Source organism: Seriola lalandi, unplaced genomic scaffold, assembly GCF_002814215.2.
Source record: "Seriola lalandi dorsalis isolate HSWRI2012SDOR001 ecotype SW California unplaced genomic scaffold, Sedor1 jcf7180002054591, whole genome shotgun sequence".
Taxonomy (NCBI): Eukaryota; Metazoa; Chordata; class Actinopteri; order Carangiformes; family Carangidae; genus Seriola; species Seriola lalandi.
In genome coordinates, this window is record NW_019525144.1 from 887,695 (window position 1) to 913,074 (window position 25,380).

The window sequence follows — 25,380 nt, forward strand, 5'->3', positions numbered from 1 at the left end:
CCCGTTTCTGTGACACAAGACTAATTAGACTAATTGGGCACAGTGGGGCTTTAAGCTAAATGCTAATATGCTGAATTTTGGCAGGTATGATTACTATGTTCGACATCTTAGTTTAACGTGTTAGTATGGTACAATTTTTTTAATTAGAACGAGTCACAAAGTACAGCTGAGGCTGATGGGAATGTTATTGGTTTTGCAGGTATTTGCAAGGCACAAATTAACATTTTTGCCTGTTAGATCAGGGGATCAGCAAAGTTATTACACTTATTCTGGACATGAATATCTGCACAAAATATAATAGAAATCCATCCAGTAGTTGAGCCTGTTCATTCAAACCAAACAAAAACAAACTCAAACAAAATATCAATGCAATCCATCCAACAGTGGCTGAAATATTTCAGTCTGGATCGAAGTGGTGGACTGAAGTTGCCACCCTTGAGCCACATCTCTAGCATGGCTATAAGACCAAAACAACAGAATTACAGCAGACATATGTCACGTATAATATTTGCAACTGTTTTTATTTTAAATTGACCAAGAGGGGAGAGGGGGGGTTATAATAATAGCAAACATTTTTGCTTCAAAATATTGATTATTATTACATTTGACTTTGGGGTAGATAAAGGAGCACAGTTCAAGAGCAGAAGAAGGGATATACATACATACAGTACAGGTAAGCATAGCACCATTTTACACTGAATACTGGTGTTCTTAGCTTTGTGTATGTGTACAGTATTATACTAGAACTAGGACTCATTTCAACCAAATTGTGTAGTGGAAAGGTGATCTGTGTGGAGGGGAGCCGCGCCGTCTTGTCAGTGGCGTCCCATTTCAAATATCCTACACCTCAAACTCTTTTTTTTTTCCCAAACCAGATGTTGTCAGAACATTATTGTTGCAAAAACAGAAACAGAAAGTTTGTAATGGCGAAACATTCAGAGGTTCTTGTACAATGCAAAGCCTGTAAATAAGATTGTATTTCAGATTCTAAATGTGGATTCTTGCGGTGAAACACACGATTCTCTCTCACACCCTTCGTTTTCCTTCATCACAAACCCTGTCAAAGGTTCTCCTTAATCAACAGTTACAACATCCATTAGTCTCTTTAAAACACCTTTACATTCTTTGGGCTGGGTATCAGTGACACAAACTATTAACATTTCAACATTACCCTTTAGAGTGATGCTTTAAACACAAACTAGTCTATAGAGGATCTATTTGCTATGTGATGGGTGGAAGACCTGGTTCGAATAGTAAGACCCTTGCTGTAAAATCTCTTAAACTATTTATTTTTTCTGACTCAAGACAAGAATTTGTCCCTGCTAAGTCGCATAAATGGCTATTTAAACTAAATTAAAAGCATATTTCTGAGGGCTACTATTTGAGACTGGTCTGATGTGTAGATATTGTGATAAATGTTTGTTGAGCAGTCTTTCATTGTAAAACAATAACAATGCCCATTAGCCTGACAGGTGACCAATGCTCTGCATAGCCCCACATCCATCCTTTTCCAGTCACACTTTTCCATATGAAAATATAATGGGTTACAGTGACAGTTAACATGCATACAAACTCTTTCTCTCACACAAACATGTATTCAAGTTGAGCTGTCCCACACTTGGGCTTGCAGAATACTAAGCCTAACCAGAGTGGAAGTTTCTTGAATATTACAATTATTTCTTTATACTGCAACGCAAGAACTGATTGGCTATCGCCAGGGGAAACCAATACTGACCCCCGAGTGATACAAGTAGGATCAAGAAGAGGAGACTCTATATTCTCGCTCTCTCTCGCTCTCTCTCTCACACACACACACTCTCTCTCTCTCACACACACACACACACACACACACACACACACAAACACAGACTCTTTACTACACTCAGAGACAAAACAACACATTCAAAATGCTCCTTTGCCAACCATTACAATTCCTCCAATCCAAGGCTTTTCTGTTCGATATGGCTTACAACCGTAGTACAGGGGCTGAGCCCATTTCCATCTAAATTTAAAATGGACCTAGGCCCAGCCCTGTTTTTAAACTGCTGTTTTAGAACTGAGAGACAAGTGAACTGAACTGCATGAGGGTTTCTGAGGCCTAGGAAGAGAAACAAGGATGAAACACTGATGATACAGAAGACCATGAGACAGATTTGATGTTACAATGAAGTCAGTAGATTTCTATCTGAGTGAAAGCTGAGAGGGGATTCTATATATTTCTGCACTACTTTATCTCAACAACACCCTTCTCCATCTACATCTTTATTCCTATGGAGTAGTCAACCTCTGTTTTTTCCTTTGATAAGGAAACGAGGAAGGCTCTTAGAAATCTGGGTCAGATTTGATTCAGTCACCACACCCTTTATGACTATTCTCCCTCTGGTCTTTGCAGCATCACTGTGTAATCCTTCATGGTCTGGTTCCAGACTGAGGCAGAAGCAAAACTTTCCACATTCCTGAGAATACAAGTACCATCCAGCAACTTCAAACCCTTACTAAGTCAATTATTGTAAGACACAAGGGGCGACAAACATACACAATCACAGAGACTCTCATGCCCACTCATGCGCACACACACAGATTGTATCCCCAAAAACACACATTAACTCACAGAATCACACCACAGATTACAAACAACTAGGTCTCGACAGTGATTTACTGTACACAACCACATCAAGTGCTAAAGTTTCAGGAGGTTGAGGATATACTGTTTGTTACGTATAGGGCTCTCTGACTGTTAAAAAATAATCCCTACTATATACACACGCATGAACTTTATTAGGGGTAATATTTTGTTGAAAAATATATACGCCTTTGAATAGTTTGCTCAAAAAAAAAAATTGACTATGTTATTGGCACTTGGAATCACTAAACCCGTTATACGTACAGTGATCATCCTGCAAATAATTCAGTTCAACTGTAATCTAGTTTCTTGCCAAACATAATTTGTGATTACAAAGTTAAAAAGAGCGTTATTGTCTCAGAGACACAGTGTTTAAAAACACAACTTCCACAAAAAAAAAAACCCAAGCCCAACCATTTTTTAAACAAACTGACAGAACTTTAAAGACTCATTCTGGACTTTTTTTCTAAAAGAGACAAGTGGGGGAGGGAGAGGGGGGTCTTAGAGAGCACGTCACCGCTCCATCTTTGACCAGAAAACACTTGAACAAAGTAAAAATTCATTTTTCAAAAGCGGCTAATAAAAGCTTACACAGTTATTTTTTCCATGCAATCATATAAAATACTACATTTCTGTTTCCTGTTAGGCTATACTGGATATTTACAAGTTTGTTTTTTTATCATACAGTAAATCTGTACAAGGTCAGTCCACTTTGACACACCTTCAAAAAGAGTCAGTCGTTACCGTGGCGATAAGGTGTTCTCTGGATTTTTGTGGGCTTTCCACGGAGACTGCAGATCCCTCACAACTCCGCCTCTGGTGAGGGAAAAGGGGATTTTAATCCATCCTGTTGCCATGGTGACAATCCTCAGTGAGTTCCTTGTGGACTCTTTCCTCTTTCCTATGATTAATTTCTTTCAGCTGGAGGAAAGGAGGACATTTTGGGGGAAAGGAAGTTTGTGGCAGCCACACGACCAAAACAAATGTATGCCACAATTCCTTAAGAGTTTCAGTTCCCCCAAGTTTTCTAGCATAACATGTTTTCCTCAAATACTTTACTGTGGTTGGCTGCTGACACTGTCAGTCCTGTGCGATGTTGGGGCTTTCTGTTGTTTCTGGGGCTGTGGTTTCAGCTGCTGCTGGTGCCTCTGGTGGTGAGATTGCTGCTGCTGTTGTTGTTGCTGCTGCTGTTGCCTTTGCTGCTGCTGCTGCTGCTGCTGTTGCTGCTGCTGCTGCTGCTGCTGTTGTTGTTGTTGTTGTTGCTGTGTTTGCTGTTGGTGTGTTGCCTGGGTGAATGTGCCCTGTTGTTGGAGTGGGAAAGCTGCCTGCAGAATCAGCTGAGTAGACTGGTTACTATGAAGAAGACGAGTGCCCTGACAGAAGAACAGTGCAAGACTATTAAAATATGAAACAGTTAATACTTGATTCAATAAATCCCTCTCTCTTTTCATACAACTCAGAATATTGTAAAAATTCTGTAAACAGAAGTTATTTTATAATCATTCACTGCAGCATTAAGACAACATTCTCCCTAAAATAAAATAAATATATAACATGATACCTTGTCTTAACCTCCTAAGACCCGAGCTCTATTCTTTGCTATATAGGCTGATTGGGACCTGAGAAAAATTATGTCCACATATGAGGACATTAGTTTTAAATTTCGATTACTGAGTGGCAGTATAATATCCTCATATGTGGTCACCAGGCCCTTGTTGAGAAAAAGTTAGTATTGTGGTCTAGAGAACCCAAAATGTGAGGTCCACATATGTGGACGCCAGGTCCTAGGAGGTTTAAAGATGCTTATTTAAATCAATGACATTTGCTACCCTCTACTGATACCTGTAGAAATTGCTGTTGTTGTTGCTGCCCCTGCTGGCCGCTCTGAGCCACTACAGCTGTCTGGTTTTGGCCATCTGGCTGCGCTTGAGGTGGTTGGGCTGGTTGCAGAGTCAAGGTCTGGGTCTGCCCTCCCTGCTGAAGTGACACAGAAGTTAACACAGAACAACAGGGTGACAGAGAGGACAGAGAACTCAAGTTTTGTTTACAATATTGAAGGCCATTTACTGCTTTTTACTACTCTTTATTATGTTACCTGTCATTGGATTCTCAAAGACTCAAAGACTTTATTCACAAATAATTTACAAGTCTTTGGTCCCGTTAGTCCTTTGACTAATTATTAGGTTTCAAAGATTTGACGAAGGTTAAGTAATTCAAAGAGGAAAAACTTTATCTTGACTTATTCTCTTGAAAATGCTTTCAGACCAAAACACTAGTCTATGTTTTGGATTCACAGTAACTTTTACCAAGATAGGTAACCTTTTCTTTCCAAGATTTGATTTATCCAAAAGAAATGTGCTGATCAAGGAAGCCAATTTTTCTCACTAAGCGTTTAAATGTACATTATTTAACACTCTCTCACATGGCCACCCACTTCAACCACAATCTGTCAGCACTGAGCAGCTGGATGCTAATGTGCCTCAGAGATGTTCAGAGTCATAATCGTTCCTGATCTCTGCCAGATCCGTTTCTTTAGTTTCTGTATGAGTCATATGGCTTTGTCCTTACCTGTTGCCCACCAAAGGGGTTGTATGCGGTGACCACCTGTCCCATGAACATGGAGGTGGGAACCATGACTGCGCCACATGCCATTGGAGCTGTCACCAGCTTGGTCACCAGCTGCTGCCCTGCTGGGAAACTGGAGAGGGTGAAAAAGAGAAAAAGATGCATTACAGGATCCATGAATCATACTGTATGTCGACAAGTATCAGTTTCGGTTTTTGTCTTCTAACCGGATTTGTCGGTCCTGTGTGAAGGTGGCCACGGTTGTGCCTTGCGGTGTGTTGTTCTGTGGCAGGCTGGTGCTGATCTGCAGCACATTGGGCTGCCCTGGCTGGGAAATCATCATGGTGTTGTACAGTGGAGTAGATACAGAGCCCTGGGTCTGGGACTGAGCCTGGGCAGGTTGCTGGGATTGACGCTGGGGCTGGAGAGGAGCAAAGTGGAGATGGAGGAAGGGACATGACATGAATTAGACAGTAGATTGATTCAAAACTTATCTTTTGGAAATTATTGCACGTTTCCTTAGTTCCCGCATTTCATATTGGTACACGCACAATTTGAACAAAGCTTAAAATACATTAAAGAGATCATAAAACCATGAGGATACAGAGAATGAAAATTAATTGAAGTATGAACTCAACACAATTTTATGTATAGTAGCAAGATGTCTATGTAAAAGGTGATGATGGGCTGGGAAAAGTTGTACTGAAGCAACTTCAAGACTTAGAAAAAACCTGATATAGTAAGGTGAGAAACCATTTGGCTTACTGTATGCCTGCCTTTGTAATAATACAGAGTACAGAGGGTAAATATGCTTTACACAACTTTACTGGCCCTGTGAGCATTCTGTGACTCACATGATTAAACACACAAACAGCATTCCCTGTGGCACTTCCTGTCATCTGAATGAGATGTAAACATTACCCCTCCACAGAACAGTACTTTGTTTCTGTAGTTTGAGAAACTCTCCTCATAAATGTGACCAACAGTGTCAAAAGTTCACACAACATGAATCATCTCAGATGACCTTGGACATAGTATACATTCTGGATCTTTCCTTTCTCAAGTTTGAGATATGGCTAATTTAAATCATAATCACACAACATGTAAAATGGAATCAGGACATTTTGGTCTGATCTGAATTTGCACAAAGGAATGGAGCATCTCCATAAGTGCTGTGTCTGTGTCTGTGTGTGTGTGTGTGTCTGTGTGTGTGTGTGTGTCTGTGTCCCACCTGTGTGAGGGCGTTGGTCTGCGGCTGTAGGGCCTGCTGAGGGGGGGGTGCCTGCTGCTGGATCGTGAGCTGCTGAGTTCCTGAATGGACGGGGTTAATGGTCGTTTGCTGGACCTGACTGGTCAGAGTACTCGTTTGCTGGACTGACCCCACCTGAGGGAGCTGTACGTTCATCGCTCCACCCTGCTGCTGAAGCAACATCTGTCACAATCAAAACACCACAAGTCAACCCACAGTGGTCTGAGTGCACACTGCCTGAAGTTATTTTTGTACATTTTTGTACCAAATCTCATTATGTGTTCATTGTCATAACATAACAATTTACTGAGAGAAACTGTCTTTACAGGCTACACATGCAAGCAGTGAATCTGTTATTGCATTTCCCATTGAAAAGAACAAAAATAATACATAATGCATTGCTTCTAGGCCTGATCTAGGTCAGGCAAAGCCAGGTACAACACCACGGGAAAAGACAAAGCACAATACACTGACTGATCTTTTTAAAAAAGGAGGGGTTGCGTGCCAGTTTTGTTCAAGTAAGGGATTTTTCAAATTTGGAAAACATCTTGGGGAAAAACGAAAATGCTGCTGCTGAGCTCATGATTGTGTTCAAAAAAAAAAAAACGTTTCAAAAGGCGAGTATGCAATTACGCTGTCAGTAAAATGAACCTGTTCATTAAACCAAGGCGGCTCTATATAATTCATTTTCTTTTGCTGTAAAAGTGCAGTTACATATATATATATATATATATATATACTGCTTTATGTCTTAAATTATTATTATTATATATTATTATTTCCTCCATCCAACGCTAACTAAATGAAACTGGGAATAAGGAGGAGAAGATTTCAAATGGTGAGACATTAGTGCACAACATTATAACTGTCACATTTAAGACAGTAAACAATAGACTAAATTTAAAGCTACAATACACAAGTTCTGGAAATCAATGTAGCGCTAGTATGAGAAAGCAAAACCACTCTGCTCCTCCCTACTCCGTTATACTCCACCAAACCTTCACCTATATCCTTGTCATGTTTGCTGTCTCAGCTAATGCAGGAATCGGGAGCTTGCTAGTGTTTCAGTCAGTTATAGTGACGTCTTCCAGCAGCTAATACTAGCCTGAAGCCTCAGTGCCAAAGGAGTAGCAGAACCAGAAACGTGTTCATGCATGGTTCATGCGAGGAGAATGTCTCTGCTGTTAATGAGTCTGTGTTACAAAGGCCTCTGACAGCACCTCTCCACTTTAAGATTGTGTTATGTGTGTTATGAACAAGTTAGGAACAAATGTTTCGGAGCACATTTAAACTAAAAAAAAACATTCGAACTATGCTATACTATAGCTTTATAAATATACAATAAGCAAACTTGACCTAAATTAAATGCTAAATTTTACATTGTAAAATGCTGCTGCCTTGACACCTATCTGCATCTTACCTGTATGCCCTGTCCCTGGACTCTCTGCAGCTGCTCTTGGATGTGTCTGAGTTCCTCCTGCTGCCTCTGGATGTTGGCCTGGATCATTCTGGTCCTCTGCTCCAGCTGCTCCTTTAGGTGTTGCATGGCATTCACCTGTGCCGAGAACTCCATCACCGGCTGTGGGTGTAGAGAAAAATAATAGGTCACTTACTTACTAATACAGCAGTATTACATTCCAGTGTTCATTAAACACTTGCAAGTGAGCATAACAAACTTTATATCAGGGCTGTAGCTAATGATGATTTTCATCATTGGTTGGTCTGACGATTATTTTCTCCATCATTTATCATTTATTATTTGTTCGATAAAATGGCAGGGAATAGTGAAAAATAAGACATCTTAAAATGTCTTTTTTGTCCAACCACTAGTTCAAAACCTAAAAAGTATACAGTTTATTATCACAGAATACAATGAATACCAACCAAGTAATTAACAAAGTGATCAACGTTTCAGCTCTACTCAATAGCACATCATTTTGTGATGGAAGTACCCGAATGTAGTATCATGATTCTCACCTGTACGTTTGTCTGTAGCTGTGGTTGTTGCTGCTGCTGCTGTTGTTGCTGTTGTTGTTGTTGTTGTTGCTGTTGTTGTTGTTGTTGTTGTTGTTGTTGTTGTTGTTGTTGTTGTTGTGTGATCATGCCTGGAGTCACACTCTGGCCTGTGGTCTGAGAGCTCATAGACTGCAAATACAAAGATAATCAACAGTATTGAGACATATGCAATGTATGAATTTCCTTAACTCCAGTGCATTATAAGACAGCATTAAGTGAATTAAATTCCATGTCTGTATGTGATATATAAAAAAATCAGCTTCTGTACAAACAGAGCATTATGGTTTGCTATATGTAACTTTTTGTGGCCAACAAAGTCTCACCTGGCTGCTGATGGATGAGCGGCGCTGTGATGTCATCTCCATGGTGGAGGCTAGTGACTGCCGAGGAGGCGTGGCCGTGTCCATGTGTAGCTTGGATGCTGTTGCTGCAGAGAAAGAATCATTGATGAGCAAGAGTCCTATTCAGACCATGCTGATGATAACATATCATCTTAATGCAGGGCTTCGTCATCCCATTAAACTCAATTTACTTTAGAGTATATGGAAGGGTGTGTGTGTGTGTGTCCCCTTACAAGTGCAAGTGTTGTCAGAGACATGTGATGAGGACTTCCGGGAACTCCGTGAGGAGGTTGAGGGTGTTCGGCTGTGGTCAAATCGCTCCAGAGCCTCCTTGAGGCTGGATGTGTTCAGCTGTGACTCTGAGCCAGAGTCCTGACTCTAAACACAGACAAGCAGAGGAAAAATGCGCAAAAATAAAAGTCAGACTGCATACAGGTGACAATGACAGGGCTAATGGGTAAGTGGGTAAAGGATCATTCTAGAAAAAAAATCCATTAAATCTGATAGAACCCACAACAACATACAACAAACACACCGCATGTGTATTAATGTGAGATCAACAACCGCTCTCCTAGTGTCGTATCTGTTTGTGAATTCCACACAAAGTTTGATTCAATTGTTCTTTTCATATTGATGCAATCACTGACCAATGGGAGAGTCTCACTCATTGACATAACATCACAGAACAACAAAGATTTGTAGACAATGTAACACATAAGAAAAGTTCATAGGATGAAAAAATAAGTAAGAAATAGGCCTTTAACTTCCTGTTGTTTGAAACAGATTACATTAAAAAGTTTTTGGCCTTTATTTTGACGTATATAAAAATATAATGGGCCATGAAGAAGCTGAACTTATCATTTTACATGTGTAAAATGATATACACATATTGTGATATTTATATTGTTAGTAAAAAGGTACAAAATTTCAGTCAATCAATTAATCCAAGCTCATACACATATTCAACAAAATAAAAAATATATTTTTGAACACTTTGTCTTGCATACATAACCTACTGTATTGGTATTACTTTAATAATACAGTGCATGTATTAATGAAAACATATGAGTATAGATTTCTATTAGTAATTTCTCACCTTATCCACAGCCACCTCTGGGTTAGACTCTTCAATACCCAGTTCTCTACGCTGTTCTGCCCTCACCTCTGCATAGCTGCATTTTGGGCAAAAAAAGGAGGGAGGGGTTTAGGGACAGCCAATTACAGGGCAAGAAAGTGGTGTGCATGAGAGATGTGAAGACAATTTAGAAGATTTTGGCTTTTATCAGAATCTGCACAATGGTCTAGAAATATCTGATAAACATCCCATTAGTAAAAGATACAGAGAACAAGGGAAGATGAGACAGCATTCAGCCCCAGTACCTGACTACTGTGTGTGTGCAGACAATAAACTCAGGCCTAGAGTTCCACTGGTGATAGGTGATGTAGTAATGCGTCTGCAGCCAGATCCACTGTTGACCTTTAGTCAGGAAACGGTAGTAGCAAGACTTCCCTTTACCGTACTGCATCACTGAACAGGAGAGATGGAGGCAGACAAGAGCAAAGATGTTACAATACAACAAGCAGAGAAAGGCTTTTACAAAGAATTCTCTAGAAAAAATTGAATTAAATAGAGCCCTCACAGTGTTCGTGACACCTGGCTAGTGTCTCCAGGTCGTCCACATGGTAATAGTCGTACCCCGATGTTCCCAGGACCTCAAAAGGCAGGTAGCCTATGATTGGTGGAGCTCTGAAAGAAGACACATGTTTGGATTATGCTATTACAGGTCCGGTTTATATATACAAGTTGCCTGTCCCCATATAAGTCAAAAGTGCTTATAGTCTTTCAGAATGGCCACACTGGCCAGATGTGACATCATTTGAATATGGATATGACAAATTTTTGGACAGTTCCTTCTGAAAGACATTCACAGTGTTGCACTAGATGTGTGAAGAATGAAAAACAAGAGCCACAGAAGTTCAAATCCTGGCTCCCTCCTCACCTCTGCACAGATTACCAATCATTGGCACAGTCTGGGTGTGAATTTCAGATCGTCCATTTCAGGAAGTTGAAATGACCATACATAGCTTCTCTAATCCAACCATTCTACTGTCTGACATGCATTTATGATACAGCATAATGGCATATGTGTGTTTGTGTGTTTACCTGTGGTCTAAAAAGAGGAACTTCCATTCTAAACTGTGCCTGGAGGTGAATTCTTCATTGGGCTCCTCCACTGTACACATTTCCTAATAAAAAAGGTAAAGGTATGTAAGATAAAATGGTTAATTAATGACTGTGTGATTTTGCTTGAATGTGTGTGTGTGTGTGTGTGTGTGTGTGTGTGTGTGTGTGTGTGTGTGTGTGTGTGTGTGTCAGCAGTGTACCTTAATAAACTGAGGTTTGGCCAGTCGGACTGTGGCTACGAAGCACACCTGGTCGTCAAATGCAGGTTGTAGCGACCGCTGTAACACCCCTGCCAGACCATTCCTCGTCACGTTGGGAACTACACAACAGAGAACAGAGTCAAGAAATATACAGTGTGGTTCTCTGTGGCATACAATGACCACACTCAAGGCGAGTGTTTGACACTCACACTTGGAAAATATGTGCATTGACCAAATGATAATCTTCTTTTATTAACTTCTACTTTAAATGGGCTTGAACAGAGTTTTGTGACACTTCCTACTTGTGGACTTTCCCATGAACATGCGTGCTTGTTAGGCAAAACAGCAAAGATATAAATATTTTAACTATCAGGCGATTGTCACCTGACTCATAAGTCTTTTAGCTGATCTAAAATATCTCACATGTAATATTGTTTCAATGTCTAAAATTAACAAAACATCGATATCTACATGGCTCACCGTTGTTGAGTGACTTGAAGTTGCCGATGAACTTCACATATTCATAGACGGGGGGTTCTTTGGGGTCAATGGCCCCTCGTAGCATATGGCAGCAGAACTCCATGTGATTCTTAGCTGGAGAAAAAAAATTATGCAAGTTACTGAAAAATAAAAATGTGGTCACATCTAGTAAAATCATGGTTCTTGAAATCAAGACAAAACAGAGACTATCTTGTTCAAGCATCATTCAAAAATTAAGACATTATTTTCAGACTTTTGTGTTGATGCATGTTGCTACACTAAGAATTAACTGTGTTAGGTTGTTCCAATCTGAGAAGATGGCTCTGGGCTATGATTATTTTATATCCAACGAATTGCTTCCTAATAGACAAAAGATGAACCATGCAAGATTTATGCTTAACTAACAAAATTAGCTACTGAGCTATGAAAACCCTATTTTTAAGTCTTTTCATTTTTTGACAGAGATATATACGATGATTTATTACAGTTAGTAGGATAAATGTGGGTTTTCAGTTTATTTTGTTTTGTTTCTGTCTCATTTTCTTTGAATATTAACACTCAATAATTAGTTATGTGAATAAAAAAACAGATACAGAAGGAAATGCTTGATCAAACATTCCCATTTTAAATTTTATATACAATCAATTCAATTATTGGATAATGTTGAAATAACCAGACACTATGGTATAAAATGGTGTTACTGACTCTTCAGGTAATCAGAGCTAAGGTTCTCGGGGTCGGTAGGGTGCGTGGACAGAGCCTTGTACACATCGGAGTGTTCCCCAACTGGCAGGAAGTTTAACAGGTTCTGGTCCACCAAGTCCGCCTGAGGAAGACAAACATACATGCATGAGAACACACACACGCACAAATCAGGAGAAAGGCCAGACCCCATTCAGAACACACAGGTCATTCTGACATTTTAAATCTGAAGAACAAAAAATAAAATCCCTTTTAAGCATGTCTACAATACAGCTGATGACTAATACATACCAGGCTAAAGAAAGAACCAGTGTTACTCACCGGTAGGTGTTCTAGTAGTGAGGTGACACTCTCAGAGACGTAGAGGATGTTGCCATCCGTCATTATTGCTATAAAGAACCCGTCCAGAGCCTGATAATGTAGGACAAGAAGAACAGGGTGATATGTTGAGCTACAGCAGTAGAATAAGTACAAGATGGAGGCTGTCAAGAGTTTGACTTTGTTTAAATCAGAACAGATTTAAAATTGTATTTCAATGTCTCCTAGCAGGCAGGATTACAGTAGAAAATGTGAGGTTTCTGACCTCCAGCATGAGCTGGGTGAACTCTTCATTGCTAAGAAATGGAGGCTTCCAGTCCTGCCTGATCTCACTCGACTCCGACTGAGCGGCGATCTCTGATGAAGGAGAGAGGAAGAAAAGGAAAAAGTCAAAGGGGAAAGGACATAAAAGACTCCCTACAAAAAGCCGGAAATAACACGGGCCAGGATGGTAAAAAAATCAAAAATACCATAATCATAACACATTATGTCAACAATACACAGCCGGAAGGTTAAAACTAATTTAATAATAATATACACAGTGACCATGTCTCATAAAAAAAGCATAATAAAAAGTGTTTCCAACAGGCTCTAGTGATGAGAGTAAACAAGCACTGACAGCCGTGTTCACAAGAGAGAATAAAGCTAAATATAGAACAAGAAGTGTCCGTCCTGCGAGGTGCTCAACATAAACACAAGAAGCAAGGTGAGGATGGTACAAAGCCCTGACCTTTGTGTTTACACAGGAAGTCAATGCTTTTCTGCAGGATGGTGGATTTGTCCATCTTCCTGGTGTTGCCAGGCAACATCGTGCCGAGTTCCTTGATGAGGACATTGAACTGGTCTCTCCGTTTCTTCTCGGACTTGTTACGGGACACGCTAGGATCCAAAACACAGTGATAAATTACATTCTAAATGTGATTCAGTCGTAGATTTTTTTTTGCTTTACTTATTGACTTACAGAAATGACAACAACCCTGAAAATGAGCAGATGTAACCAGGTGTAAACTAGATGTATGGCATTCAATAAAGTCTTTTGACATGGTATATTCTCTACAGTAGCTAAAAAAGTTTATAATCATACTCATCTACAAGTGTAGGGCACGATACATGCCCTTAAATAGCATGTAATGTTTTATGAGAAGGATTGGTTTACTCATATTAAACACACACTATACTAATCATCTATATATCTAGCTTACCGTTTTGCTTTGTCCTTTTCATCTTCTTCCATCAACCCATCAAAGATGCTACAATCATCCCTAAAAGAGGAGAAAAAAGTATTTACTTTTCCTTTATTGTTTTCCTGTGTGTGCACGTTTGTTGGCAGCTTGAAAGCAGATATGCATTGTTAATAATAGTTAATGACAGATGTTGGCTAATGAGAGGATTCCTGCATGACAGGCGCAGGTTTATTTTTGGGTCGGTCACACACACACACACACACACACACACACACACACACACACACACACACACACACACACACACAAAAAAAATAGAGTGAGACAGAAAGAGAAAGAGAGAGAGAAAGAATGTGTTTTGCTTGCCAAGAAGGTTGCGTGTGCATTTGTGCAACAAGGCGTGTTCTTGCCTACGTTTCAATTAATGTAGGTCAATACACTACAACACTTTCATTTGTACTGATGAACATTTTTTCAAACTGTAATTTTAATACCTTTAAAATACTACTTTAATGCCCAAAATGGCAAGAAATCAGTGTTCTCAAGATTTTTTTTATTGTAGCATGCAATTTAATAATAATAATGATAATAATTCCATTTGCAATAACTGATTAATAAAGCACCATTATGTTTTTGGAAACTTATATATCTGAACATATTTTGTACATGTATAGTCTACATGTATTTCTTCTATGATAAACTGACATAAAATTCTCAATGGCCACTTTATTGGGTGCACCTGTATAATCTAATACAATCCAATAAAACTGTTCCGCTATAAAGTCTACTTTTATGATGCCGACTGTGTTCAGTCTTTGTTGATAATGTCATGGGTGTATTAAGTCAAATATATGTTTTAGTGCTGATGTCTTAGTTATTGGTTGTGTTTAAAATGGACTGCATTATATTCAAAGTTGTTCTTAATATTCTGCCCCCTAATGTATGTAAATAGGGAGGAGAAAAAACTTTGAAAAAGTCAAGTGCAAAACCACCTTTAACTATACAAGAACTTAACAATATAAACTTTGTAAAGGTAGATTTTATGGCAGATATGTCTTCGCTTGAATAGGTGTACCTATTAAAGTGGCCACTGAGTGTATTGTGTGTGTGTGTGTGCGTGTGTGTGTGTGTGTGTGCATGTGCGTGTGCGTGCGTGTGCGTGTGTGTGTGTGTGTGTGTGTGTGTGTGTGTGTGTGTACCCTTCATACCCTATGCTTGATGTCATGGTGGCTGCTGATCAGGGCTGTGGCTGGATTGAATTGCTCTTTAGGCGTGAGGTAGGCATTTGGAAGACCACCTGGAGAGACATAATTGAATGGTTTGTCACCCAGTACACTGCAGTAAAAGCACAAAAAGCATGACATCAGGAAATAAAATAAAATAAAATCACAAAATCACAAAGATTCACCCCCAATTAGTTGCTTTCATTTTACAAACAGTCATCTTGACAAACAGGTTAACTGAGGTGAATATGATGAGAATAGACCAAGCCTACAGAGTCAGGTAAAGTTGATTCAAACTCCTTCTTGATGCATGCAATAAAATAAATACGCACATAGACACATTTGGTATTTCAAGTAAGTTTTTTTCACCCAATGAGTTGCTCTCAAACACTAATCACAATCATTAGCATTTTCAAAGGCTTCAGATAATTGGCTTAATGTAATGGCTACTTTTATACTTCAATACACAAATGACTAGTGTCATCTTAACGGCAAAATGAATCCACAGATGTCTGATGAAGACCAAATTAATGTGGAGTAGAACATTTATAACATATGCTGCAACATGTGTTAGGAAGCATACATCTAAATATAATGTAATTAAACTTACTCAGTTAAAAGGAATTATCTGCATGACCAAATTTTAAACTCTTTCATAAATTAAGTTTATCACAAAACAGCTCTGTGTGTTAGTGTGTGATATGTAAATGTGTGTAAGTGTGTATGTTGTAATTTCTCACCCCACTGCAGCTTATGTGCGCGGTCAGTTAACGTCTCTTCTCAGGGGTCGTAGAAAGGGTTTGGGGTCAAAGCTGACTCTACGGTCAAAACTGGTGTCGAGGTCATTGGGGTCACGAGAGGGCACCAGACCACAGGAAAGACATGGTGGTTGACCAAACCTGCGGGAGAAATCAGAGGAGAAAAATGGGGTCATGTGAGGTCATGTGGAGTCATTGGATTGATTTGAGAACAGGTTTTAGACATTTTCCATCTTTACTGCCACGGTGCAGCTGCAACTGCCGGTAACAAATAATGATTTTTATAGGTTCAATTTTTTTTTTATTTGATTTTTTCTGAGATACCTTTCACCTTGCCCATTGTTGCTTCTGTTTCACATGTAGAATATTATAGCTCACTTACATATCGAATTAAATTATAACAAACCAATGAGCTACCAGCCAGTGTAGTAGATCATGTTTACCGATTTATCAATCTTTTTATCACTGTTTTTAACTAATGTTACAGTGTGTGTAATTTAGCATATTTAAAATAGAACCTTGCTGCAAAAATGTACAGTAGCTGTTTTGTTACGAGTACAACTTACTAATAAATAAATAATCAATAACCAATGAAACAGATTTTATGAATCAAGACTGTTTAAAAGGTTATAAGTGTGAATAACTTTACATCAGTGCAGCGAGGAAATCCTGAATAAAAGCAGTTACTATGCTTACATTAATAGTATTAGTAAGAGTACTTCTTTTGGAGGACAGTGACCCATTTATTAAAAGAAAAGAGATGATTAAACTTACTTTCTGGAATGTCTCCTTGAAGGCAAAGTAATAGTTTTAGATCCTATCCTTCCAGGCACTGACAAATCACGTCACGTGTAAGCCACACCTCACCTGCAACACAAAAAAACCCTGGCTGAGTAACAAACATACCACACAGCCTGCTCACTGTTTACCATGCATGCAAATTCTAGAGGCCAACAGGTAAATGTGTTAGTTGCAGCAAGTTAAAAACAGGAAATGAGGGCGGCAACCAACTAAGAAAATGTTTGATAATTAGGTTTGGTCAATACATTGTTAGAAAATGTCCAGAGCCCCCAGAGCTTGTGGTGCCATCTTCAAATTCTTTATTTTGTTCCAAAACAGTCCATATCTAAAAGATATTCATACTACAATAAGATTAAGGATGAAACTAATTATTATTTTTAATTATCAGTTAATCTGTCAAGTAGATTTTTAGATTGACCTATCAATTGTTTGGTCTATAAAATTTGACAAAATAGTGAAAAATTGCCCTAAAATTGCTGAAGGTCAAGATGAAGTCAAGATGGGGTCTGATCAATAGTCCACACCCCAAATATAATCAATTTACAATGATCTAAAAAACAAAAGCAGAAAGTCTTCACACTCAGGAAACTGGATCCAATACATGTTTGGCTTGTTTGGTGGGAAAAAAATTACTGAAACAATTAATCAATCATCGAAATAGTTGCTGGATTGATTGGCTAACTGTTTTAGCTCTATTCATCAGCCAACAATTTTCTCAATGAAAAGGTGTTGTGGAAGGTACCACCAACAGTCTAAAACTTAGAAATTCATGTTTACTATCACATAAGATAAAGAAAAGTAGCAAACCCTCACTGTTGAGAAGGTGTAATTAGAGATTGTTGACATTTTTGCTCGAACAATGAGGCAGATCAATTGAATAATAATTTCAGTGGGGCTGCAACTAATATCATTTTCATTCATCAATTCATGTGACGATTATTTTAATCATTTCAAAATAGTGAAAAATGCCTAAGGCTATGTCGTCAGATAGCTTGTTTTGTCCGACTTGCCACCCAAACCATATAACCATAACCATATATAACCAAAACTTCTAATTCTCACATTTGTGAAGCTCTCTGAACCAGAGATGGCAATTTTGCCAAAAAAATAAATAAATAATAACAAAAAAGATGAATTGATTATAGAAATAGCTGTGATTAAATCAGCTAACCCATTAATTGAAAAGGCAAAGTGGCACATTTCAGGACTCCAGCAAATTTGTGGTGTCTTGTTGAATAGTCTGAAAGTACTGTTCCCAAATTTGTCAAGCAGTCCCAGACACCAGATGGGAAACAGACCACAACTTGGATCACACTGTGTCCCACTGAACCCCATTTAACAGGATTTTGCTGTAAGATATGACTGTAGGCAGGAAGGTCACAGTGGGTACAGTAAAACCTTGGGATAACATCACCATCCTGCTAGACTCTTAATGTACCGATTTTAGTGTGAGATAATAGTGAGATTTAGGTATTTAACTGAGCCATTTTGAGGACCCCGTGGTGGTCCTGGGTCTCTTGTTGGGGAGGCACTGGCCTGACCTACAGTCATGTATTCCTGATGGCCAATAAGTGAAGCCTCATTACACTGAGCTTCTTCATAGGACGATTCTAGCCACAGCACACCAGTGCCAATGAATTAACATTGATATTAGCATTATGACCCAGTGGAGACCATGTTATGCAGCCCACCAACACAAGCTATCACATATGCAGAGTAACATTTTAATACACCTTTTAGTGCCACAGGTGTTCGTTATACAACCGAGAAGAGAGCAACCCATATAGCTAGCTAGCAGGCTAACTAAGCTTGCTACCGAAAACTGCCCATTTAACTAGAGATTTAATGCTCTTACTGGTCCCGTTTTCTCACGCTACCCTCACAAACACTGAATGACACAGTTATGACAGGTAAAGCGCTTCACGTTTGTAAAATAAGCAGGAGGAATATCAGCCCCTATCCAGGCAAGCTGGCGCCGAGCCTCAAGCTGTCACGCAACAACTGACATTGAAGATAAAATAATCTGTGAAATATTACCGTTGGTCCTCAAACGCCGCGAGAAGACCGAGCCTAAACATCCGAGCGGGACAAGATCCTCGCAAATTCCGTCAAAAGCATAAATGTCGGTGGCGGAGAAGCGTCTAAACCCAGCGATGGTGGAAACATTTTCGCGGCAGATGTATGTACACACACACAGAGAGAGAGATACACACACACACAGAGAGAGAGAGACACACACACACACACACACACACACACACACACATACACATACACACACACACACTAACAGGGCTACGCGCACACGCTCGCCCACTCGTACACATAGACACTGGCTGCTCTGAATGTGGGTCACTGGGCCTTGCTCTCCCTCAAGCGTGCGGAAACAGTCCCGAAGCCTCCTCTGCAGTCCGACCGCTTCCGCACGCTAAAAACACACACACACACCGTTTACCGAACACGGCGGCCGTGCTATATCACAATCGGCTTTGGATATTTGCATTAAAAATCCTTACCTTCGCGAATAATCGACAGCAGCCTGCGTGTTTTGCTTACTTGAACGTTGCATCGAGGTGGTGGGGGCCAGGAGGACTCCGGGTTGGGGAGAAAAACAGGAGGCCTACTTCATATTACGACGTACAGTCATGCGCAATAGAGACAGTAGGGCGCACTATTTTGCAAGTACAGTAGCAGCAAAACGGAGAGGATCTACAGAGGGGAAATGACTCCGCGTGTTTTTGTGGCTTTTCCAGCTAGTCCAGTCCACTATCGGTGCCACCTACTTTTTGATACTGTAGAGAATAAAAGTACAAGGTAGCGATTCTGCCTCCTGACATGCAAATGAATGCACTTAAAGCGAGAATGACCGGGATAGTAGCCACAGATATCCCGCTAATCCGTATTTTGATAAAGCATTTGCATACTTAAATGTAAAACGATAAAAAGCTACATTTATATATCTATATGAATATTTTCACAATAATGTTAATGTGCACTTTAAATATTCACTACATTATTTTCAGGAAAAAGGATTAGGTTAGGTTGCAGTGAATGGATCGTGAATGTGACATTGGATGATCGCCAGGAGGGTGCAGAGCAGGGTAGGGATGGCCCTGTCTGATGGCAAAGGGGTTTCCCCTTTTATCGACATCCAATCGCAAGCTCTATGAGCCGTGACGTTACACCTTTACTGTGTAGAGGTTCCCATAAGTTTATATTATGGTACAATTTGACATTAGATATCCTCTTTAATTAGATGTTAATTACGTTTGTCCCGAACGCCCTTGTCATTTCTAATGACATACCTTTGATAACATAATTAAATACATTTAAATCATTCAAGATTAAAAAGATGCTGTACATAGATAATTACTACAGTTGTTTATTCTTACATAATCATTTTAGAATTCAAAACAAAACAATTATAATAAAAGTATAATAGTTATAATAAAAACTGGAGCAGTTCAAATTCTACAAGGCTAGCTATCATCCTCTGCCGCCTTACAACCCCCCTTCATTGGGAACCAGATGCACCCATGACAGGCAGGTAGCTGGGTGGATAATACTTAAGCATTGCTGCAGCATTGTCAGGAGGAATATAACAGGCAAGGTGATCACATAAGTGACACATAGAAATGATGAAGCACAGTTGAAGCAAGTTAGAAAGAGGTTGCCATGAATTATAGACCACGAAATATGCATATAAAATCCATAATATACTGTATATGTTAACCAAAACCACAACTTTCCTTTCCATCCACGTTCCTATTTTCACACTGGCATGCTTGTAATTCCAGCCTTGGGCTTGTTGTGCATCAAACAATTGTTTTCATTAGCTCTCATCTTGTTTATTTAATATATAATAGTGCCAGCCTCATTAATTCTTTGCTCCTGCTTGGACTCATTATACCGCTGACTGCACCTTCTCAGAATTTCTCCATGCCTCCCTTTACTTTCTTCAATCTTCTTCCTCTCTGTGAACTCAATTTGCCCCCCTCGCTTTCCCTTTCCTCTCTGTCATCATTTTCTCTTACGCTTTGTTTGGATTAGTCATTATCTGCTTCTTGAAGATTCTCCCCCTTTTTCATATCTACTCCCTCTTTTCTCATCTTTGCTTCCTCCATCACATCTTCCTGCATAATCCGTATTAAGGCCTATAGTCCTTAATTCCTCTTCACAGTCTCATCTTTTTTTCACCTTCTCTGCTTTCTTTCTCTCTTTTCTTCAGGTCCTCTGTTGTCTCCTCAAGTCTGCACATTTGTCCTCCTTTGCTATATTTGCCCCTCTTTGTTTTCTATATCCTTTGTGTCTCCCCTCTTCTCCTGCTTTTTTCTCAATAATATTCTTTGAAAATGCGACTTATACTTCTTGATAGTCTTTTCTCTCTGATGCGTCTCCCTTTAATCTCTTCGTCAGCATCTCTTTTTTCCTTTCCTTCTGTTCCAGCTTCTTTTACTTCATCCAGCCCTGCAGAGTTATCTACTCCTCATCCTTGCATGCACCTTTATCCTCTCTAATCATGCATACTTCTCTTTTCAAATATCTCTCAGAATGTCCTCTTACAGTGTTACAATTGCTATCACTGCATTTCCTATTGATGTTAATCACCTTGATGTTTCTTGTGCAATGTCAGGGATGATGGGAATGCTCACATAAATCCTCACAACTATAAGTTCTTAAAAATACAGATATAGACAAATCAATGCAGCATTTCCACTGAATTTGAATAATAAACTATTGCAGCTTTTATCGTTGTGCATTCTATCACACATTACAAAAGCTACTCTCTTGTGCAAATTCTGGGATTTCTCCAATTATTCCTCCATATAATAATCCTTTCAATGCACATTACAGATATAGGCCTACTGGGGTTAAAGTTTATGATAAGTAAGTACAATAAACCTTATGTGTTATTCATGAGATTCAACACTTGTATATTTCCTCCCTACTTCCTGCCCATCTGCTCATCTTTCCATCTCAGAGGCAAAAAGCCTTTCAAGTGAACACCCACAAAAACCATCAGCAACAACAACAATGAAGCACTTAGCTGTGGAACGACCCATCTTTGTTTTTCACAAATGTGACAAATCCAATGGAGCCACACTCTTTCCTACTAACAAATCAAATCAACTCTTGTGGTATGCTTCATTCTGGGGTGGTTCTGCTTATGGAAAATTCCTCCCACCTTTTTTTGACCGACCTCTCGTGAACTTGGACATGCTCACAAGTGTGACATTTTGCTCTCTCTGCTTCTCAGTACCTCTAGCAACTTGTCTTGTGTAGCCATGATCACTAAAGAAGTGAAGCATCCTTTATGTGCTGGTAAAATCCCCCCATTTAAGTGCTTCACCCCACTTGTACCTGTTCTCAGAGATTGAATTACTACAGGGTAATGGAAACCATGCAGAGTGCTGTGGGACATTCTTTTCCCACACAACAACCGTTTAATCACAGGCAAACATTGGGCAATGTGCCACATTATATATCATCGTCTATATGTGAGTGAGTGGAGGAGAGACAGAGAGACCACAGAAAGAAAGAAAGAAAGAAAGAAAGAAAGAAAGAAAGAAAGAAAGAAAGAGTGTGTCTGTGTGTGTTGTGAGGGGACATACTGTGTAATCCTATACAACTACAGGTAAAGTGTGTATCTGTGCTTTGTGTTAGATACACTTCAGTCAAGTAAATACAAACACAAGAGTGAAATCCATATTTGCAGGAAACCTGGGTCAATATCAGGATCATCATAATGGATCTTAATTGAAGTAATAAAAGGGTAACATGATGAAAAGACTGGCCAGTTGGTATGAAGTCATTCTTTAATGAAAGATTAACATGGCTCATCTAACCTGACTGCTGCTGAGTGGAGTATGTGTATAGCCCGTTTCACCCACAACCACAGGTTTTTCTGACCGGAGGAACCACATCACCACCTCCCTTCCTTACCACTGCCAGGTTTCACTGTTGTCCGGTGTCACGATCTTCATTATCTTTTTCCTCAACTCTCTCTCTTCGATTATCTCTTCTCTTGCCACTCTTTTGCAGCTCACCACCATCCAGCTTTGATTTTCCTCTTCCTCTCTCCAGTGATGTCGTCTCTTCTGAGGGAGGAGATGCAGAGGGTTTTGTTCCGACCTGCAAAACAGAGACTGGTGGAGTTTATTGAGATTGAAGAGCCGTCGCATGGAAGACATTTTCTTTGTGTCTCAGGTAAATAGGATTTTTAGATATGTTCAACCTTTCAACACAACGTCAGATCTTGTATTCTTGCCATAAATCCTTGCATAAAATTTTTTAATGAGGACAACATTTAATAATCTTTCTAATGGATTTTTAATTCTGCAAATATAATGCAGAATATTTTGGTTCTATAGAAGCTGAATATGGCCTTGTACTGTTGTATTAAACACTAACTATGTAAAGTCTTTTACCTCTTCAATGTAAAACTTAAAACTGAATTTTCTTGTGCACCTGTTTACTTGGAAAAAAAAAGAAAGGTGTTTTTTTTTTTTTCATTTTTCTGCAGTTGCAAAAACCAAAGTGGTGCAGTTATGTATAGTGCGATGTCAGATATCGGAGCCATCTCTTAAGTCTGGATCCAAGAGGTCCCACACCAAACGCTCCAGCATACAGGACTGCTACAGGAGGACGGAGACCTGGTCCCTGCAAGACCTGACTCTTGTTGATGGACGGGACCCTGATGTGGTGAGTCACCATATTGAATTACAATTTTCGATTACATAGTATTGCCATAAGGAAAGGTTGGTATGAATGCCACATAAAATACTGCCATTGAAATATAATATTTTCTACTCTCCAATAAAATTTGTTCCCAATCTCTCTGTATAATTACAAAAGCTTTGAAACAATGTAATTTGTTTCAAGATATAATTTCACATAGTTACACATTTAATTATTTTATGTTTCATGCTATACTACATATATGATACTTATGGTGTCTTGTGTGGACCCAAAAGGAATTTCAACTGTCTCTCATGGGATCCTAAATAAAAACAAAGTAAGTAAAATGCATAAGAAGAGTTACAACACAAATATCTGTGCCTAACACTGAAGCTATACCAACTTTATTATGAACAACTACTTCAATCATCTGTTATCCTGTTCCTGCAGAAATCTTGGTGTGATTAAAAAAAACTCAAGGTCCATAAAGTTTTAACTGAAGCTTTCAACCACATTTCGTCAGTTAAGGGACGGTGTGTTTTCACAGTTGAGGATCAAGAAATTCCTCAGCATTCCAGTCTTCAAATGTGAAAAAGTTGTAGTTGCTTATAACAACATCTGTTGTGCTGGAAAACTGAATTTATGTTTTTATCAACATTATTTCTTATTCAAATAAAAATAAGCCATTCAAACTTTCACCTCCCGGGAGCCCACTCGCTTTCATACTGTATATCTGACTCCAGTTCTCCACTCAAGTGATGTTAATTTTAATTTGGTGTTTATGGTGTTATTTTACAGATTTTAAAAAGGTGTTCACAAAATATTTATTTTTTGTGCAGGTAATGCTTATCTCATTCTGTGTCCATGTGTCCTCTGGTTCCAGGATGACCCCTGTTTCCTGCTGCACTTTGACAAGGTGCGGACGGTGACAGCCGTCAGCTGCTCGGCCAAATACACTATCGTGCGTGCCCTGGTTGCTCTAAGTGATCGGCACTGTCAAAGGTCGCTGAACTTGAGGAACTTTGACTGGACCTACATCAGGCCCACATCCTTCTACTCCAACAGAGGTGACTGTGTTGTTCTGACACAGATATGCTTCTATGCATTCAATTTAGTGTGTCTGTCCATGTGTCCTGTGCCCCTGGATGCATAACTGAATGGAACAATGATTGTGTGTTTGTCAAGTAAGGTGTGTATCTATGTGTGTCAGTTAGAAAACTGTGGCAGATTTATTGTATGTAACTTGTGTTGAGTAGGAGGTGTGGAGTAAATTATTGCTGCTTCTGTTACACTACTATGGCATTGATTTGGAGTTATTCGCCATGAAAAGTCTTTTGCATTAATATTCTGCTGAATGTATCTTTATTGCAAATACAGGTTTCAAGCAGCTTGGTATTTGTTAACGGTGCAATCCACTTTTGTGATCATTTAATTACTGATCCCTGAAGGTATGCTATGTGTGTGCAAATGTAAAACTGTGAATTTCAAATGGAGAAGAAATAAAACAATTCCAAATCCACTGCCTTTCTTTGTCTTCCACAGGGTCATATTTGTGTTACCCGTGGCCTTCTTCCTTTTTCACACTGCTATTTCCCCGTCTCCTGTTGTAGCTTATGCCTTAAATCATTGCCATAGCCATACCACTGAGGACACAAGATATTTTCCCTCTCTCTCTTCTCTCTCTCTCTCTCTTTTATTTGGGGTTAGCAATCTGCAATTTAAAAAAGTATTTGGTGAATATTATATAGTCTGATGAAGGAGTCATTGTTAAAAGATATTAACATATGGCAAGCTATTTTATCATCATTAAGATATCTGTTGTTCCCACAAAAGCAGACTGTGTAAGTCTGACCCATTACTGATGATGTTTCTCAGTAGCATAGCATAGCCAGAAAATCCTTCCCTGTGGTGGAAGAAGTATTAAAAACACTCTACAAGTAAAAGTCTTGCAGTGCAATCGGCAAAATGTACTCAAAGTATTAAAAGTAAAAGTATTCAACACAGAAAAATGGCCCCCCGTGCCTGTCGTACATTACATCATTAAGGTTATTATTCCT

At 39.3% G+C, this 25,380-nt stretch overlaps 2 protein-coding genes across 6 annotated transcripts; one reads left to right on the forward strand and one right to left on the reverse strand.

The window, feature by feature from the left end:
- Window positions 1-495: 495 nt before the first annotated feature.
- LOC111664538 (circadian locomoter output cycles protein kaput-like) lies at window positions 496-19,299 on the reverse strand. 4 transcript variants are annotated; one of them, XM_023419176.2, is made up of 24 exons: window positions 19,162-19,299; window positions 16,619-16,711; window positions 15,827-15,985; window positions 15,072-15,160; window positions 13,882-13,941; window positions 13,410-13,558; window positions 12,945-13,036; window positions 12,683-12,772; window positions 12,365-12,485; window positions 11,660-11,773; window positions 11,180-11,298; window positions 10,959-11,041; window positions 10,435-10,541; window positions 10,175-10,322; window positions 9,891-9,966; window positions 9,028-9,172; window positions 8,777-8,880; window positions 8,415-8,582; window positions 7,858-8,016; window positions 6,420-6,620; window positions 5,416-5,609; window positions 5,192-5,321; window positions 4,466-4,597; window positions 496-3,996 (listed from the first exon to the last, which is right to left on the reverse strand). In XM_023419176.2, the coding sequence occupies exons 4-24, from the start codon at window positions 15,086-15,088 to the stop codon at window positions 3,679-3,681; spliced, it is 2,727 nt and encodes a 908-aa protein (XP_023274944.1). In that variant the 5' UTR covers window positions 15,089-15,160; window positions 15,827-15,985; window positions 16,619-16,711; window positions 19,162-19,299; the 3' UTR covers window positions 496-3,678. The 4 variants fall into 4 exon arrangements, with proteins under 4 accessions (XP_023274944.1, XP_023274941.1, XP_023274943.1 ...); XM_023419173.2 differs by having other exon boundaries at window positions 4,466-4,600; window positions 19,162-19,298; XM_023419175.2 differs by having other exon boundaries at window positions 4,466-4,600; window positions 19,202-19,221.
- exoc1l (exocyst complex component 1 like) lies at window positions 18,702-24,842 on the forward strand. 2 transcript variants are annotated; one of them, XM_087177363.1, is made up of 4 exons: window positions 18,702-18,824; window positions 22,730-22,852; window positions 23,169-23,347; window positions 24,207-24,842. In XM_087177363.1, the coding sequence occupies exons 2-4, from the start codon at window positions 22,732-22,734 to the stop codon at window positions 24,474-24,476; spliced, it is 570 nt and encodes a 189-aa protein (XP_087033489.1). In that variant the 5' UTR covers window positions 18,702-18,824; window positions 22,730-22,731; the 3' UTR covers window positions 24,477-24,842. The 2 variants fall into 2 exon arrangements, with proteins under 2 accessions (XP_087033489.1, XP_023274830.1); XM_023419062.2 differs by lacking the exon at window positions 18,702-18,824 and having other exon boundaries at window positions 22,529-22,852.
- The last annotated feature ends 538 nt before the right edge of the window (window positions 24,843-25,380 follow it).

Coding starts and splice junctions, on each gene's coding strand:
- LOC111664538 (XM_023419173.2), bottom strand. Junction 12,486..12,682: donor CACTACTAGAACACCTACCG/GTGAGTAACACT, acceptor TGTCTTCCTCAG/GCGGACTTGGTGGACCAGAA. Junction 5,322..5,415: donor ACACAGGACCGACAAATCCG/GTTAGAAGACAA, acceptor CACCCTCTCCAG/TTTCCCAGCAGGGCAGCAGC.
- exoc1l (XM_087177363.1), top strand. CDS start 22,732: ATGTCGTCTCTTCTGAGGGAGGAGATGCAGAGGGTTTTGTTCCGACCT. Junction 22,853..23,168: donor ACATTTTCTTTGTGTCTCAG/GTAAATAGGATT, acceptor ATTTTTCTGCAG/TTGCAAAAACCAAAGTGGTG. Junction 23,348..24,206: donor ATGGACGGGACCCTGATGTG/GTGAGTCACCAT, acceptor CTCTGGTTCCAG/GATGACCCCTGTTTCCTGCT.